The following is a 19,583-nucleotide window of genomic DNA, read 5'->3' on the forward strand; positions in this document are numbered from 1 at the left end:
GTAGGAGGACCTTCCCGTTACAATTACAAACTCATGTTTGGAGAGGCTTTCTTAGAGGTGTCTAAGAGCCTATTTTTCGAAGTACGAAACAAAAAAAATTTTTTTTTTTTGAATCACTCTAATGTATATCTATGTATATATAGGTATATATCAAATGTAGGTATTTTATTGCAATGCCTGGGTATAAAGTTCAACGCACTTCTTGACCTAAACAAAGGGATGTATTTACGCACATGTCTATAAAAATGTATATTAGGATGGTTTTTAAACAAAATATGTAGTCTTGAGCTGCTTTAAACTTACATATATGTGTGTTTATAGCTCACTTATGTTAGGGTAGTCCTTGAAACAAAAAATATAATTTTTCAGTATTTTAGGTGGTCCTAAAAATATTATGATTGTTAGTATAGGATATTCTTAAATTTAAGCGAACATGATAGGGTGGTTATTAAATTACAAAATATATGATCTTAATATTTCGCTTATGTTAGGGTGGTCCTAGAAAAAAGTGTGTAGTTCCTCAATATGTTAAGGTGATCCCTAAAAAAATATGACTTTTGAACCTCTATTTTTTAAGGTTTTTAAAAAATATATGATTATATGATCCTAATATCTCACTTATGTCAGGGTGATCCTTGAAACAAATGGTGTGTTTTCTCAAAATGTTAAGATGGTTCTTAGAAGAAAAGTATATGATATACAAAGCTCAGACGAATTAGGGTGGTCTCTAATACAATGTTCATGATTTTTTAAAATCTCATTCATGATTTTTTAAAATCTCATTCATGTTAGGGCGAACCTTAAAAAAAACTCAGCTTTAAAATAGAAAATTTATGATCTTAATATTGCGCTTATGTTTATGTGGTCCTTGAATCAAAGTGTTTTCTCAATATGTTAAGCTGGTTCTTAAAGGAAAAGTATATATATATATATATATGGAAACATATATTGATATATACAACAAATTAGACTGTCCCTGAAATAAAGTGTATGATTTTTTAAAATCTCATTCATGTTAGGGTGAACCTTAAAAAAATTTAATCTGCAAAATGAAAAATTAATTATAATATTGTATCACTTATGTTAGTATGGTCATTGAATCAAAGTGTATGTTTTCTCAACATCTTAAGGTGGTTCTTAAAAAAAATTTATGATATTAATAAATGCAAGATTTTTTTAAAGAAGGTGAACCTTAAAAAAATTTTCAATATTTTTTTAGGTATGTTAGGGTGATCTATAAAAATAAATTTAGTTTTATTAAGTCTTGCTTAAAATAGATAAAATCTTATACTCTACAAATACAATATGATTAGAAATATATTAGAGTATGACCGTCTCTAAGCAGTACTAACATCCAATATATTCGATTATAGTAACTGCAAGAAAAGGTTAAGGAGTTGAAATAAACATGTTTTCTAATATAGAACCACGCTAATGTATATGTAAATATTACAATTAAGCTCCTCCTCTCCCACTTTAATAAAGTACTACATATATAGTCAGCACTCTGACGCAACAGACTCTTACATACATCTACTCTAAGCTCGGCTTACACAAATATTCTCTTTGAACCGTTATTTAATGCAGTCAGCACGATTTCGAGCACACGAGCTACGCTAGTCGACTCACTAAGCATTGTCACCAAAAAGTATACGGTATATTTCATGGCGCTAGCGCGCACTCATATAGAGGATTGCAAGCAAAATGTGTAAAAGCATGGCATTACATGATGATAGGATTTCGCTATGTTCGCTGCAAATTGCGTACGTTATGTAACTATAATAAGTCATAAACAAAGTTGTCACCTATAAAAATGCAGAGATGTTAAATAATGGGTGACTAACGGCAGTTTTGTCCTAAATTCAAAGTAGTGTTTTTAATATTTTTAATTCTTTGGGCATTTTCAAGCCGCTAGGTTACAAAAATAACAGCAAACAAAAAAACGTTAACTTCTGTTGCAACGAAGCCATACGATTCACATGTACAAAAGGTTCCTTAAATAACTAGATTTTGAACAACCAGTTTGTATGGTAGCTATATGCTATAGTGGTGCGATCTCAACAATTTCTTCTAAGATTGCATCGCTGTGCTGGATAAGAATCCATGCAAAATTTCGTGAAGATATCTCGCCAAATACAAAAGTTTCTCATAGAAGCACTTGTTTCCGAACGTTCAGTTTGTAAGACAGCTATATGCTATGGTGATCCGATATCAGCGGTTCCAACAAATGAGCACCTTCTTGTGGAGAAAAGAAAATGTGCAAAATTTCAGATCTATATCTCAAAAACTGAAGTACTAGTTCTTACACCCTGTCAAGAAAGTATCGGGAATTCTTCATTTCTCTCTTTCACCTCCCGCTTATATGGAAGACAGGTAAATTTTTTTTCCTATGTTGGTACAACTATCCTTAATTATGATGCCACAAATTAGCGCGATCTGTCAACCAGTGTGTTTACAGCAGCTGTTTATGTCAGTCGACCTCAGTAGTGTTTGTCGAATTATACACAATTTTTTAACGTTTTTTTGTTTAATTTTGGCCAAACACTCAACATACTTTCTCGGTTTTTCATTTTTACAATTTTACTGAATTGGCGGGCAGGATAGAAAAAAAACTAAACGTCGTATGGAATTCGAGCAAAGTTTATTATCTTTGGCATTAAATTATCTTCTATTTAAACTAAAAAAAGACTAAGAAAATTCAAGTTGGAACATATTTCAAAACAACATAAAGTAAATTTTTTTGGTCAAAAACCACTTTTTTTTTCAATTTTTAAAAAATTTCTAAAATTTTACCCTTTTTTTTGGGAATTTTTCTAGTTTAACTAGAAGATAAATTATAAAAAATATGAATCTCTTTGAATTTTCTATTTCCGGTAGAAACTGCGACCTGCAGCCTACCCGCCGTCTGACAAATGCATATGTGAGATGCATCTGGCAATTGCTTCCCAAAGACAAGCCTTTAACTCGTGCGCCGAGACTGTAATTTGCATTCATAGTAAGCAAGTTAGTGAAAGTTATTAAAGCAAAACATAATGGATTAGAATGATAATATGATTAGACAGCAGAAGCAATTACAAGAGTGACGCAGTGGGCCCACATATACATATGTATATAACATATATATATATATATATTTACTTTTACGCCTGTAAAATAAGGTTTTCTCTAATGCCTTCATAGGTTTGTGTGCCTCGAAATATTTATGGGTTTCAGAGACAAAATAATTCAGCAAAATGCCAACGCTTAGGTTCGAGTAAATTGACCAGACATTCCATACAAGCATACATACAAGTATACTTGTATTTACAGGCTCCGTTTGCCTGACAGGAGCCGATTAGGGCCGACTATAGCAATGCAGCAAGAGTTAGTAATAAATGGTTACCACAACAACAGCAAAAACAATACTAGCATTTATAGGCTATAAACAATTGAATTATGTTATATTGTAGGCAATAGTATCAGCAGCTTAAACAACAATAACGAAAACAGCCTGACAACGAAGAGTAAGTGAGTTCACCATGTCTGCTAGAGTAAATGGAATATCCCCGGAAAGTTGCAGCTGGGACTCAGTGCGGCCAGACAGAACAATTGGTATCGAGATCAAGGTTGCTTAGCATGCATACACATACTAACAATAAACGGCAGTGTGAGTGTAACTGAGCCGGCAGGCAGCCATTTATGCCCAGTGAGCCACTCATCCATTCATTTATTCACATTCATTTATACATTTAAGTAAACAATCTGCCAAATAACCAACTGGAGTGCAATTAAAATTCAAGCAAAGTTTTCAGCAAGTATGTAGCAATATAGTTTATAGCCGGGCTTACAACTATTTATGTGTGTATGTGTGTGTGAGTGACACTGACGCTGGTAATACTCTAAACAGATAATAATTTTATGCTCGAGCACGCGACAACAACATGTTTGCAAAATCAATTAAACTTTTCGTCGATACGACGAGAACAAAGTGCATGGAAATTCTAAAGCAAACTAAGACAGCAGACACTCGCAAAGGCACAAGTTGAGTAACCAAAATAACAACCACAATTTTATCAGCGTAACTGCAGCGAAAGTTTTGCAAACACAACGCTGAGATTGCGTACGTGAGAGCGCGCATGTGTGTGGATGTGTAAGTGTGTGGATGTGTAAAGAGTAAAGAGGAGCGGAGTTGGCACTAAAGCTTCGCGAAGTAAGCGTTTTAATTTGAAGCGGGGATCACTTGCTGTTCTTATTATTGTTGTTTTTGTAATATCAGTCATTGTTGTCGAAGTTGTTTTAATGCAAATTACTGTCGCAACCACGGCGTTATTGTAAAATGTAGTTGTTGTAATATACATATATAGTTGTACTTGTAAAATGCTGCTGTTGTTGTAATTTGCAGTTGGGTTCCTCTTTGTTGTTGTTGTTGTTGTTGTTGTTGTTGTGCTGTTGTAACATTATTTGTTGTTGTTTTTTGTTACAACATTATTTGTTGCTGTTGTAATATTATTTGTTGTTGTTGTAATATTATTTGTTGTTGTTGTAATATTATTTGTTGTTGTTGTAATATTATTTGTTGTTGTTGTAATATTATTTGTTGTTGTTGTAATATTATGTGTTGTTATTGTAATATAATCTTCTGTTGTAATATACTTCATTGTTGTTGTAATATATTGTTGTTGTTGTAATAGTACTGTCACAAATATTGTTATTCTATAGCATCGCCGTTGTTGCTGTACTATATATTGTTTTTGTTGTAATTTCCTCAGCCGTTATTTTTACTTTTCTTATTGTTGTTGTAATTTAGTATTTGTAAATTGTAATGTTCTTATACTAATTTTATTGTTCGTGTTTTTGTTGTAGTAGTTATTGTTGTTGTTGTTTTGGCTATTACTATATTAGCTATTGTTGTTATTGTAACTGTTGTTGTCAGTGTCATAGTATCATACCCACTTACTAACCAACTGACTAAAACACAGCTGACATTCCATCGCCACGGCGTCCAATGCGACGCTTCACTTATACTATATGTGTGAGTACGCGTGTATGTGTGTGTATGTATATAAACATTTAAGCCATCTCACATATTCATACCCAACAATGGCAGCAATCCTATTTAAACAGCAGGAAAATAGCGTGGCATAGCAGAGTAAATAACACATTGAATACTTACACACACACATGCACACAGAGATACTACATGTGTGGCGCAGTGCATTGTTTTCGAAGCTTCCGCAAATTTTAACAACAACAGACGGATTTAAACGTATACTGAAGCATTTTGTTGTAAATATATACATATGTAGGTATTGGTAAACATCTAAGTCTGTTTATATATAGTAAAGCTGCAAAGTTTGTGGTGCCAAAGTGCACGGTAATGCTAGTTGTTACACTGAAGGCCAAAAGCGACTTTTCAAGGTGATTTTAGAGATAGTATACGAGGATGTGTGATTGAGGGCTGTCAGTAAAAGGGCTTATACTCATTATACTTATACTCAGGCCTTGGTCAATGTATGCTTCTATCGTAGGCAGACATCGAAAAAATTAAAGCTAAATTGTTGCCTACAATTAGGCGCCAACTTCAGTAAAGCAGCTTTCAACAAGCGTTGGTCGATTTCAGCTGTGCGCTTTGCTCTCATACGACAAGATAATGAGTTCTACTGGTTCTAAGATAAATTTATTTCCAAATATCATCATCCTGAAGACAGAAATGCTGCCAGTAGGTTAATTTTTTAACAAAAATTGAACTTAAAGCAGGAATCTACAATGAGAGCTGATAAACAAATTGTCAAATCTACATAATTAGCAAACGAAATCTGACGAAAAAAAATCTCTCCAAATTGTATACGAGGACTATTAGCAATAAGTGCTAATTAAGAAATTTGACTAAAACAGAATCAAAAGGATCTCTGACATTTCGTGGCCAACTTAATATTCCCTGTTCAGAGTATAGAAACAAATATTAAAGCTTCAGGTAGCAAGCCCATACGTACTATAAGTCTGATTGATAATTAAATGGCATGGCATGAAGAGCAAGTAAATATATTTTCTATAGAGCTTCAACTCCTATGTCTCCTATGCTTCAGACGCGCATTGTCAGTAAACACATATGCTCGCATATATCCCTTTATTTACTTCAAGTGCTAGTATTAATTTAGTCGTATGTGTTTATCTTTAATTTCCATCCGGAATCTACTTACTTGGTGCTATGCGCTTCATTGTAGTTCATTAACAGATGCAATATTGTCTCTCGATACTCCAGCACATAGCAGACATTATTCAATAGCATATCGAAGAGGGCCAACGCGCGATCGTCCTTAACTTTCTGCAGCGCCAACAAACTCAACAACAATTCACGGAATGTCTGTAATTAAAAACAAAAGCAAAGAAAGAAAGCAATGAGAATGAATAAGAGTTGGGCGCAGGGCAAATCGGAAGCAAAGTGCTGACACCTACACGCTTACTTATATGGTAAATAAAGCGTTGGGGCAAATGGTAAAATAATAAACAATTAAGTATAGCTAACATATAGGCTAGTCTAACGGCATTATGAGCAAAGTGTGGAGTGTGCAGGAAACTAAAGTTAATAGAAACAAGAAAAAATATTAACTTCGGCTGCACCGAAGCTAATATACCCTTCACAGGTGCATTTCTTTTAGTAACTATGTGTTCAGTTTGTATGGAAGCTATTTGCTATAGTTAGCCGATCTGAACAATTTCTTCGGAGATTACATTGTTGCCTTAGAAAATAATCTATACCAAATTTGGTGAAGATACATTGTCAAATGTGAAAGTTTTCCATACAAGAACTTGATTCCGATCATTCAGTTTATATGGCAGCTATATGTTATAGTGGTCCGATATCGGCCGTTCCGACAAATGAGCAGGTTCTTGAAGAGAAAATGACGTTTGCAAAATTTCAAAAGGATATCTTAAAAACTGAGGGACTAGTTCGTATATATACAGACGGACGGGCAGACAGACAGGCGAACATGGTTAAATCGACTCAGCTCAACATACTGATCATTTATACATATACTTTATAGGGTCTCCGACGCTTTTTTCTGGGTGTTACAAACATCGTGACAAACTTAATATACCCTGTTCAGGGTATAAAAATTAGTGACCTGGCATTTAAGTTATCAAATAACAATAATGCACCCTGATGCTGCGAGATTTAATTACCCAGGGTAAAGAGAATAAGTAAAAGCTTCAGATTCTTGAAAATATTAGCTGGTAACTACACCAAAAAATAAATTGTCACACGAAAAGTCTTTTAATGTTGACCTCTTAGTTGTCATGATATTTTTGGAGTTCTTTATATACATATACTTATGTATGACTCCATTAGGGCACAAGACCTAAGGTCGTGGTGTAATATTATCTTATGAACCTAACTCAATTTACATGATCTTAGGTATCAACTTAAAGGCAGAAACAAAAAAAAATTTACTCGAAATATTTCCTATAAAGTTGATGAAGTCTGAGAACGCTTAAATTAAAAAAAAAAAAAAAATTCACCTGTTCACCGCCATTCGAACACAACCGTTCTCGCTTAAAATTATTAAGTCACCTTCGATTTATCACCAGTAACCAACCGTTTCAGAAATATATCGATTTTGTTGCGATTCAACAGTTCGCAGATATTTTTGACAAGTCAAATAATCACAAAACTGTCTGAGAAGTAAAATAGACACCGCTTACGCGGTTATAGCCGATATAACAGCGCGCCAGTCGTTCTCGCTTTTCGCTGTTTGGCGCAGATTGGAGATTCCAAGTGTAGCCTGGTCCTTCTCCATCTGTGTTTTCCAACGTAATGAAGGTCTTCCTCTTCCTCTGCTTACCCCGGCGGGTATTGCATCTAATACTCTCAGAACTGGAGTGTTTTCGTCCATTCGGACGACGTGACCTAGCCAACGTGCCGTTGTCTTCTAATTCGCTGAACTATGTCAATGCCGTCATGTATGTACTTCGTACAGCTGTTCCGTCGACATCGTTCCAATGCGCAAAGAACCATTAATCTTCCGCAGAATCTTTCTCTCGAAAACTCGTAACGCCGATTCATCAGATGTTGTCATCGTCATAGACGGAATTATCTACAACTTCGAAGTTATGATTGTCAACAGTGACATGGGAGCCAAGTCGCGAATGCGACGACTGTTTGTTCAATGACAGGAGATATTTCGTCTTGCCCTAATGGTGCGGTTGTTTGAGGCCAATGATATCAATATGATCGGCATATGCCAGCAGTTATACACTCTTATAGCAGATTATATCTGCTCGATTAAGGTTTGTAGCGCGAATTATGTTTCCCAGCAGCAGATTGAAGAAGTCGGAAGATAGGAAGTCTGCTTGTCTAATACCTCGTTTCGAATCGAACGGCTCGGAGAGGACCTGAACGAACTTTTGGTATTGCTCAACGTCAGTTTCCACAGCTGTATTAATTTTGCGGGGATACCACATTCAGACATCGCGGCATAGACGCAGCTCATTTTCGAGGAATGAGTGGTGTGTGTCGATTCTCTTTTCACGGTTATTTGAATAGCTCGGCCGGCAATCTATCGACCACTACCGCCTTTTTGTTCTTCAGACGGGTAATTGCTACTCGAACTTCTTTATGATCGGTTCATGAAAGGTTACATAAACTCTATAAACTCAGATAGACACAAGCAGCGATAAATATAGCTTCCTCAAACAGGGTCTTAGTAGGTATAACATTTCATGTGTTTAAATATCAACGAAGTTTGAGTGGAGTAGGAGGTCGGTTAGATCATAATTTGTTTGAAAAAGTATAGTTCATTAGTTTATAAACTAAAGTAAAACTATCCAACCACTTTCGAATAATATGTAAAAGTAAAAGAATATAGTAATGAAGAAGAAGAACTGTACAGTCTCAACAAAGATAAGAACTAATGGAACTGCAATTTACTACCGGATTATTTTATGCAAATTGGCATTAGATTCGCTCAATCAAGAGAATGTTAGCTCCGCAACCCGCCACCGCGCAATCTAAGATGTAAAGGAGTAGAAGGTATAAAAGGTGTTGTTTTACAATAAAACTACTTCACGAACATCTAATTAAGCAAAACGTCGCTAAAGAAGCGGAAGTAACCGTACTGAAGGATACGAACATTGGTGCGCATTTCTAATGAGTAGCAGCCAAGACTCAAGACAAGCCAAACGTAAATCGGGCTATGCGAAGTAGTGCAGCAGCATGTCAAGTATCATTCACTCAAAGAGAGTGGGTAAGCGGGCAGTGTGACATATCGGGTATGAGTTAAAGACGTTCAGACGCGATCCATTGCCACTTATTAGACACCTGTGTAGTAAATTTTGTGTAATGTGAGTTGGGACGAGACAGCGTTGTACTAAGTATTAATTAACACAAGACCCGGTGCCGAAGACATGCGCTGAATTCGATTCGTGTTAATGAACCAGCACGACGGCAACTAGCCAGCTTGTGCGAGTACATACTTGAGCAAATTTCGATGCTATCAACGGCAGCACGGTAAAAAAGAGCAGCATTCGACACCAAATCCCAACGTGGGTTAAGTACAGACGGGGCGGCATTGCGGCACGTAAATGCAATGAACTGCAAAGCAGCTTTACTTGGTAAATAATCTCGCTGTAAAATGCCACACGTGACTTTGCCTTAGTAAATAGTTGTAATTTTTTCGTGCTCACAAGTATTTACAAATTGCATAACAGGGTGGTGCATATACGATTTGGTATAGCTAAAGCAGGGCAGGCAAATTTCCAGCTCGTTAGAAACTTTTCCCTTACCTCGTCACAGCAAAACAAATCCCTTTAGAGTTGAATAAAAGTTAAAAATATTGCCAAGTGAGGATCGGAGAACCCGAGAGTGACTCCCAAAATTCCCTAAATGATTTTGAAATACCGTTCCGAGTGCTTCAAAGGCATATTAAAGAATATTTGAATGGAAATCAAAGTAATGACCATCGACGATTTTCAGCTTTAGCGATTGGACCGCGATCCATCTTGAGATTCAGCATTCATTATTGGATAATATTGTACCGAATAGACCACGTACAGCACGCTGTGAAGAAAATATAGCAGCCGTCGAAAGTCGATTTGGCGCCGTTCGCATCAACTCGGATTGACCTATGGAAGGACTTGGCGCATTTTACGTCGAGATCTTAAGTTGAATCGTACAAAATACAGCTTTTGGAAAATTCCAAGAATATCAGACGTTTTCCCACCAAATTTTGTTCAGCAATGAGGCCCATTTCTGACTCAATGGGTGTGTAAACAAGCAAAATTACCGCATTTGGGACGAAGAGCAACCAGAAAAGATTCAAGAGCTGCCATTTTATCCAGGAAAATAACGGTTTGGAGTGGTTTGTGGGCCTGTGGAATTATCGGTCCATATTTCTTCAAAAATGATTCCGGTGAGAACGTAACCGTAATCGCGCCACGATAACCGACTGTTTGATGCCTGAAATTGAAGCTCGCGTTCTCGGCGTTACTTGGTTTAAACAAGAAGGCGCCACTTCCCACGCATGGCATCAATCAATAGATTTATTAAAAGAACAATTCGGGGAGCAAATAATTTCACGTTTTAGACCGGATTGGGCAAGAAGATTTGAAGTTTGCCTTTCCCTCTGTTGATATGTAAAGTCCAAAGTCTACGCGAACAATACAGTATCGATTCAGGCTTTCGAGCAAGACATCACGCGTGTCATTCGTCAGTTACCAGTCGAAATGCTCGAAGGAGTCATCGAATATTGGACTCAAGGGATGGACCTTCTGAGACGTGAAGTCTGGGACCAAATCTTTAAAAAACATGTTATGGTTCACCCTAAATATATGTAAATATTATATATTCTCTCCATAGTACGACTATTTGTTGCAGCAAATTCTTTTGCTTTTGTTGCAATTTTTAGCAGCATATGTCAGTCTGTCTTTTTCGTATCCTCTTCAATGCATACACACAGCACTTTGACTAGTTTGAGTAGTGAAATTCCGATTTTTCTTGTTTGCTGCTGCCAACTTCTTTGCAACATTTGATTTCTTAACATACTCAAAGCAAAGCAGCGCTGCTGCTGCGCTTTCACTTAATAACCGTAAAATGTGATAAGTCACTACTACAACTCTTCATGTTGCTTGGCAAAACTCCAATGTAGAAAGCGCACAAACACACACACTCACCTAATATTTAAGGTAAGGAAGGAGCTGTGCGAGCAAATTTGTGGCAAGTTGCATCAACATTTAAAATTGCCACGACAACTCGGAGAGCAGCGAGAAATAGGAAGTGGCGAAGGTAAGTAAAGTGATGAGAATGAGCAGCATAAAAATGAAGGCGACTAGTGAACTTTTGCGCTCGAAAAAAGGGGTGAGCTAGCAGAGAGCAAATTGCATACACCGAGGTGCGTGATGAAATCAATGATATTCGAACGAAGTAACAAAGCAGAAGCGAAAGAAAGTATAAGAAAATAAAGGTTGGCGGTGTGGTCCAAAAAACTTGTATCGGGACAAGAAGAATTTACAGAACGAGGGGTGGTGGTGGAAATATCCACACATCTAAAGAACAAAAATGCTCATTATATAGCTTTCCGATATCCAGATGTTCAATATTATCTGCGAAGACAGAGCTGATTTAAAAAATTAATGATATTTTCAGGTCTTACGACAAAGGATTCGCAAACTAAAGTTGTTTGTTAAACAAGATTTTGAGTCAAATATACATTTTTTAATACGAGTGATCAAGCGCCATTGGATGTAGAATAGGGTTGTCTCCAGGATGGTTCTCTAATATTTTAGAAGCGAATTGGGAAAGCCGTCTTGGCGGATTTACTTGAAGCGATTGACCCATCAAATATCAGTATATAATCCTTCCGCGAGGCAGATACCCATCAAATTCGATAAACGGATTGAAAACGAAACCTTCAGTTTCGTGCCAACTTTGCCTAATTTTCAACTTTTTTTTAACTCCGCCTTTCATGCAATCGCAACCAGAAATATTGTCTAACTGGCAGCTGCAAAATGTATGCTTAGTAAAAACCTCTTTAGGAGGTTCACCATAATTTTTTTACAAATTATTCTTTTTAATAGAATGGGGCGAGTGACACCCATCGAGTGAACCTCAAATGCTACCCTTCGAAATTTTCCAACATAATTTCCCACTTCTCTTCGGGGTTAGGTTAGATGCCTGACCAAAGATCGCACGTGGTCTATACTATATGTAGTCCTTTCTGATGGCATAAAAAAGAAGAGTTTCTGTGTTCGAACTACAAATTAGCAATTCGGTGGAATGCTCGAAGCTATGCGCATCCAAGTGTTCAAGTCTTAACCTCCCAAACGCAGGACATTCAAAAAGGAAGTGTGAGTTGTTTTCACCTCATCTTCTTCCATTCACCTTCTGCAAATGGCGTCTGGTAGGATTTCCTTACTGCGTGGAGTCTAATATGACAATGGCCTGTTAAAAGCCCCACAACAAGGGAGAGGCTAGCCTTATTGAGGGCAAAGAGATCACTAGATATCTTGCCATCGATCTTGGGCCAAACGGATTTTGCGAAAGCGCATGTACCGATTGTGTCCCAGCGCTAATCAAGCTACCAAGCCCAACTATTGCGCTTCCTGTAGATGCCCTGTGAACTGTCTGACAATCGCGGCATTTTTTATATTCTCTACTTTCTTCGTAACGCCTGCCGATTTAAAAGGTATCCACATGGAAAATACTGTTTCAGTAGATAGATTGAGAGAACGTTTCGTTTTATAAATCTTCCGAAGTTCGAGGAAGTAGCGTATAATACAAGTATATTTGATACCTTCTCTCAGAGCTTGTCAGACATTTGAATTCAGACAACCTTAAAAGTTTTATTTAAGCACTTCTACTGCTATGGTTTCCGGAAAAAAAGCTCTAACGGCAGTACTAGATTTAGAGAATAAGAACCTCGAAGAAAGTGGGTTAAATTAAAGTTGTCAAAGTTTATCAAATGCAGAGGCTAAAAGGTATTATTTCGAAGCGGATCCAAATCGCAACGAAAATAAGCAATCGGTGTAGATGATTACAGTTTTTTTATATGTATTTATCGGATGAAAGTCACACCAATGCCGAAAACTAAAGCTCGGGAGATTTTACCATCATTTGTGAGTTAGAATTAGTTAGCAGTTAAAAAAAAGATTAAAAATTTACAAACATCTTTCCACGAATGCTAATAAAAAAAATCGACATTAAAGATATATCTCTCTTTATACCCACAGAAAGCTCTGAAGTAATGACATAAAGCTTATAGCTATATCGGAAGGTAAAAAATCAAATATCTTATCGGAAGCAATTGTTTAGCAAAAGATTTAGTAGGTAACTGGTCTTTCGATTTGAAAATCTGACAAAAGCTTTTAAAGATACGCTATAAGCCTAGGAACCATTTTTGAGCTTAAAGCTCTTAACCTTTCGCGGCAAAGAATAAAATCGAAATTAAATATATATAACTCTTTGTACCCACAGAAAGCTCTGAAGTAATGCCATTAAGCTTATCGCTATATCGGAAGGTAAAAAAATCAAATATCTTATCGGAAGCAATTGTTTAGCAAAAGATTTAGTAGGTAACTGGTCTTTCGATTTGAAAATCTGTCAAAAGCTTTTAAAGTTAAGCGATAAGCCTAGGAACCATTTTTGAGCTTAAAGCTCTTGACCTTTCACGCAAAGAAAAAAATCGAAGTTAAAGATATATATCGCTTTGTACCCGCAGAAAGCTCAAAAGTAATGACATAAAGCTTATAGCTACATCGGAAGCAATCGAAAGGTAAAAAAAGCTCAAATATGGGGAACAATTGTTTAGCAACTGATCTTAAGCTTTTAAAGATAAGCGATAAGCGCCAGAACCATTTTTGAGCTTAAAGCTCTTGATCTTTTTTGGCAAAAATATGCACAAAACAAGCTGGTAAACCTAAATCCCTTTCTACGAGACAAAATTTATAACAAACTTTTTTGGGGGTCACGTGACCCTTAATGTTTCACAATAGAGCTCTTTCGAAACCCGCCACTGCCGGGAACTTTTCAACACTTAACAAAAAAACCATGGAGTGCAACTAGTTTTACTCGTATTAGACGCACACATTATACCATATACTTATAACTACAAGCACATACATAAATGAATATATTTTCGAGTGGGTACTCACCTGTAGTGCGACATGTAAGCGTTTCGCCCAGACGCGCGCCTGCTTCTTGTCGCTGATAATCATGTCCATATCATGTTGCATACGCGTAAGCACCCAGTGGAAGCACTGCACACTCAACGACTCACTGCAAGTAAATACGAAGGAAAAGAGAAAAACCGTTAGCTAACTCATACATATGCATTAAACAGCGTAAAAATGCACAAAGACGATAAGTGTAAAAGTGTGGAAAAGTGAAGTAATGAGTTTAAGTGTTAAGAAATTAAAATTCAAATGCAACAACATATAACAAGAAACAACGAAGTCGAGTCGCTGCGCGAAAGTAGAACTCCTCAAACGTTGCATTTGCCGAAGCGCAGCTGCGGGAGAGTGCGCGGTAAGTGGCAAATACTTTGTAGTAGTTGAAGTCATTAACGAAATTACAGAGAGATACGCATAACGGCGCATACTTTAGAGTGCAGCTGATAGACAGGTGAGTCTCGACGAAGCGCAACATCTGCTCGAGTTGCTGCGAAAATGATTCGAGTGTATATACGAAAGAAGGGAGCAAGAAGGGGAGACGAACTCTACGTTTGCGGTAATTACTAAAATGTTTAATCCGTTGGTTGGCTGCAAACCAAATGAAATGAGTGAACAGAAATGGGGGAAAATGGTAACTGGAAATTACGGAAACCCATGGCTACGCTACAGCTTTGGAAATTTTCAGTAACCGCTCTAAAAACTTTTAAAAGGAAACTACAGGCAGGAAATGAAGGAAATTTGGCTATTCTACCAACTTTCCGTTCCACCGAAATGAGCCTAACCACATTTATATCGAAATATCCCATAAAGGAGACATAAGATGGCTGGACGTAAGACCTATTGTTACTTATGGAAGGGTTGCATGGGCATCTAAGTCAGCGCAGTCTGTGTCTGAGCAATGCGTACTTGACCAACCGCAGCACTTGAAGTCATACTAGAGCTCACATCGGTGCGTCTAGTGATCAAACATGCTGCTCATGGTAATAGAGGGTTTCCGCAAAAAAAAGATAATGACGCCTCAACAAATGAAGGCCCTAGAGGAAGACACAACACAGGCCCTTCTTTCAAGAGACGGCGCTATGAAGAAGGTTAACTTTACATAGAAACCAGTGGTACACCGTCGGCTCGAAAATACCCGAAAACATTGGAGCAGGCATTGCGGGGGAGTATATAGGAAGGCTGAACCGTCTATCAGTGTGCAATCGAATACACCTAATCGGGATATAAAGGGGTAGCCGGCAATGAGCTTGCCGATGAACTAGCGCCCGATCGTTGGCAGCGTCCAAGAGTAGGGAGAAAACAGCGTTGGCAGCAGGTGGCAGGAATGCACCAAGCAAGCAAGGTTTAAGCAAATGATCAACTTCCCCCAAGACAAATTCCTCCTTGTCACGCCCTATTCAGGGCACTGCAGGCTCAGAAATCACTTGTCCAACGAGGGCATAGTCTCTTGCACAAACTGCCGGTTCTGAGAAACTCCAGAACATTTGAATCTGGATTGCCCAGCTATTTGCAGAAGCAGGCTCAAGGCTCTAAATTCCTTCTATGTGGACAGGAATCACATCGTCTCAGTCGCGCCCAGCAGGCTCCTGGAATTGTTTAGGATGCTGGATCTTTGTGACCATATTTTACTCTAATGGGCCAATTTTCACCTTAATCTGGATATAGTACCTAATCAGAGACACTCACTGTAAGAGTCGTCTACAAGAGAGCGTTCTCTTGTAAATTTAAAATGGAAAAATTACTATGGAATATTGGATCCACCAAATTATGATGTTTTTGTAGGTAATTTTCAAAGGGATAGCCGACAAATCTGAAGAATCTTTCTAGACTCCCTTGTATCTGGTTAGAAATAATTTATTTGAATTCTTTTTATTCCCAAGGTATTATTTTAAATCCAAACCTACTATCAAAGTGAGCGTTACAAGCAAATTACTCAGTTTGACAGCTTTGTACTTCACGTCATTATCAATCAAGCAAGTGCTAAGACATTCGGCGGGAGAAGCCGTCATGATATTAAGATACAATTGTGACAGAAATCGAAACTGAACCATTTTGAAAAATGGGTCCATAAATTGGCATTCGCGGACTTCGTTGTGGGAATATATGAAGTCATGCAACTATACTAATAAGCCGATACCATTAACCAGTTGGAAACCCAATTTGACGAGGTCAGACCGTTTATGCTAGAAAAACAGCTAAATCGTTTATATTTTTCTCTTTTACTTGAAATGTGTGTTTTACAAAATATAACAAAGCCGTTTATAAGTTCTCCAGATCAAGATTGACTAAGCCACTACAAAAAGTAAAAAGTACTCTTATGACGGACGTTAACTACCCAGGTTCTGTAGAAAGGTATATAAGAGACCCAGAGATAACGACAAACCTTGCTGCCAAAGAATACGCCAGAAGCTGTGATCGATGAATGCGCCAGAACCCATTTAATTCATATGACTTAAATTTGAAACTCTAGATGAATTCGTTTTATTGCTCTAGGATTCCAGAAAACATAAATATTCGTGAATCAGCGGAAATTGCTCGAAGCCCTAAACCGAATACAATGCTCAATCAGACGGATTGAATATTGAAAACTAAATTTCTTGAGTTGCTCGAGAGAATAGAAGTTTATGGACTTTCTATGCTCTCGAGCAACTCAACTGTGCTTAACATCACCTAAATGATCATAAGGTTTTCGACTTTGACAGGACCAATGCGATACTGGATGAGAGCGACATCGACATTTATGATGGATGTAACATACATATTATATGTTATTATCAACTGAGAAAGCTTGCCTAAACGCTTACTTCCTTCGAGACACTCCTACCGAATGGTTACAAACTCAAGCGCTCCATCATACTTCGCCGCAGTGGACAATCGAACAATGCACGAAATTTCACTGTTATTGTACACAAATTTTGTCAGTTTTTAACTTTATTTTTTGTTGAAAAATTTGCAAGAAAATTTCTTGCAGAAAATAACTAAACACAGTGGTTAGTACGCTACGCTGGTGGAGGAACTTAGGGAAAACCCCTAAACAAATTGCATTAACGCCGACAGGCAAAGTTTTGCAAACTACAAGCAACAACCAGTTGGCTGCCCACACAAGACTTTCTTGCCGAAGTTTTCCACAAGTGGGTGAGCCAACCGTCAGAGCGGGTCTTAGTCAGTTGGTACACTTCATAACTATTTGGCACAGTTGAGCGACGCAATGTCACGCAACAATAAACGAAAGGGATAAATAAACGAATGAAGGAGTCGCTGGTTGTGGCTGAGGGCGCCTAAGGGACAAGTGGACCGAGAGCAGTAGCGAAATGACAACATTTTTGTAAAGCTTCATTCTTGTCATGTAGAAACTAATTTGCAAGTAACCAAAACAATTTTGAAGATATTTGCGCAGCGCCAGCAAAGCTATAGGCAGGGCTACATGGAATGACAAGCAAAATAGTTTTCAAGAAACTTAAAAAAAAATTGTTATACTCTGAAAATCTCAACCTTGGCAGCCGAAGAGGAAGAAATGGCAAAATAACTAAGTGAATTGTCTGCTGGCTTACGGAAGACGCTCGGAACGTATGCGCGCCGCACCAGCTGAAGGTGTTGAGGACAAAGACAACAGAATGCCGGAGAGTGCAGGAAAATTGGCGAAATTTCGTTAGCTTTGAATGGACCAAACAACAGCACAACAACAGTGGACAACAACAGTGGCCAACAATGGAAAGCGTCAGAAAATAAATAACAATATTCAACGCGAGAGCATGATGAACAATGCAACCCTGGACAACAAGTGCAGCCATCAACAGCTAGCGCCGAACTACGCACAGCAGCAGCTGCTCTTTGTCCGCCTGGTCGCTTCGTCGCCGCCGTATCTATTCTCTAGCGTAGCGTTTAAACAATAAAACTATTGTTGCTCCTGCCGGAAAGGAATAAAAGCAAAAATATTTATCAACTTTCCACCACTTTCATTACGCATCCCCTTCTCCTCCTGGTCATACCGATGTTTTATGGAGCGTCCATGGTAGAGTGACCAGCAGTTGGGTGAGCCGGCTGGCAGTATTGCGGTTAGCTAGAAAATCGGATGCGAGTGAAAGCATTTTGTCCGAAGCTTCCGCGCGCGTACTAAATAAATTTAACATAGCCAACCGACAATAAAATCTGACCGAGAAGGGCCAAAGGCGCCTTAAGCAAACAACCGAGCTCGCTTTCCACTAACATTATGGTAGTCTAAAATTTTCTTTACAGCTTTGTTAGTCTGACCACGAGCAATGAATTCTTTGGTGGTAATGTTGGTATACACAGGACACAGTGTGTCCGAAAAGTGTTGAACATTAAATTAATATTATAAGTAGAAAAATATGGTTTAGAAAACAAATTTATTTTAGTCGAGAGATTATAATGGAATTTGCTAAAATTCACAACAAAAATTTAACATAGATTATATTAGACTAGATCCCTAAAAACTCAGACTTTTATGAAAAATTAAGAATATAAATTCGCCTCATCATTGAACAAAATTTGGATCGAAAACATTGGATCTTCTTGGAACTTTTCAAGAGACCATAGATGCGATGTCGCTTGGGAAGGTCGAGCGGCTTCAGTTCTTGCACAAACTGTATTTTGTGGCTTTCAAATTATAATCTCGACGAAAAGTGCGCCAAGTCATTCCATACGTCAGTGCGAGTTGCTGCGAACGTCGCCGTTCAACTCTCAGCTAATGAGTCTCAAGAATAGGTGATGGTGTTGCGAATAGAATACTCAGTAGGCCGATTATTTTGATCGTAAGCTGATGGAAACGCGCGAAACACCTTCTTTACAAAACATTAATTTTCGTAATAAAGCTTGTAAACGCACTTCAGGCGGAAGTCTTTCCATGATGAAATCCCAAACAATATTGAACAAAAGTAATGTGACAGCTTGACACGACTCACACGTGCTTTGTCAAAAAAAAGGCTTTGAAAAAAGTACCTCTACTTGGTTGACCCCTTATTTGAGAACTTTCCATCCATAACGAGTAACCCTGATAGAATAAGAACAACCGACGATTTCACATAAAATAATAACGCTCACTACAGCCGGTTCTATGTTATGCCGGAATAAACTCGAACTTTATCCGACCAAGGACTGTGTTTTTGGCGTGCTAACCCCATTCGGATCGATAAGTACGAGTAGTACTATTTCATGCTTCGATATATTACCATCCATAAAACATCTTGAAGCAGTGTCGAATTCCGTGGAAATATATGGACTGTCGTAGTCTGTGAAGCAATTGTTTTTAAGGTTCTCCAATACAAATATCGCAGTTACTATATAATATCACATATATTGGTTTATTGTTCAGGGCTTTAAGAAGGCAAGAAGGTGGAGATCAGTCAAGGGGAATTTTAAAATTTCCGTAAAATAACTCTTGAGGCTAGAGTTTAATAAGGGTTTTCACCTCATTCAAGTTG

At 37.7% G+C, this 19,583-nt stretch overlaps 1 protein-coding gene across 1 annotated transcript in view; it reads right to left on the bottom strand.

Annotated features, from left to right (window-relative positions):
* LOC126751768 (protein timeless homolog) overlaps positions 1-19,583 on the bottom strand; it is a 571,553-nt gene that overhangs the window by 456,625 nt on the left and 95,345 nt on the right. The window contains exons 7-8 of the mRNA XM_050462284.1: positions 14,125-14,248; positions 6,180-6,343 (exon numbers count right to left, since the gene is read on the bottom strand). Coding sequence (XP_050318241.1) covers positions 6,180-6,343; positions 14,125-14,248 — 288 coding nt within the window. The remainder of the gene's footprint in view (positions 1-6,179; positions 6,344-14,124; positions 14,249-19,583) is intronic.

This window comes from Bactrocera neohumeralis, chromosome 2 (assembly GCF_024586455.1).
Source record: "Bactrocera neohumeralis isolate Rockhampton chromosome 2, APGP_CSIRO_Bneo_wtdbg2-racon-allhic-juicebox.fasta_v2, whole genome shotgun sequence".
Lineage (NCBI taxonomy): Eukaryota > Metazoa > Arthropoda > Insecta > Diptera > Tephritidae > Bactrocera > Bactrocera neohumeralis.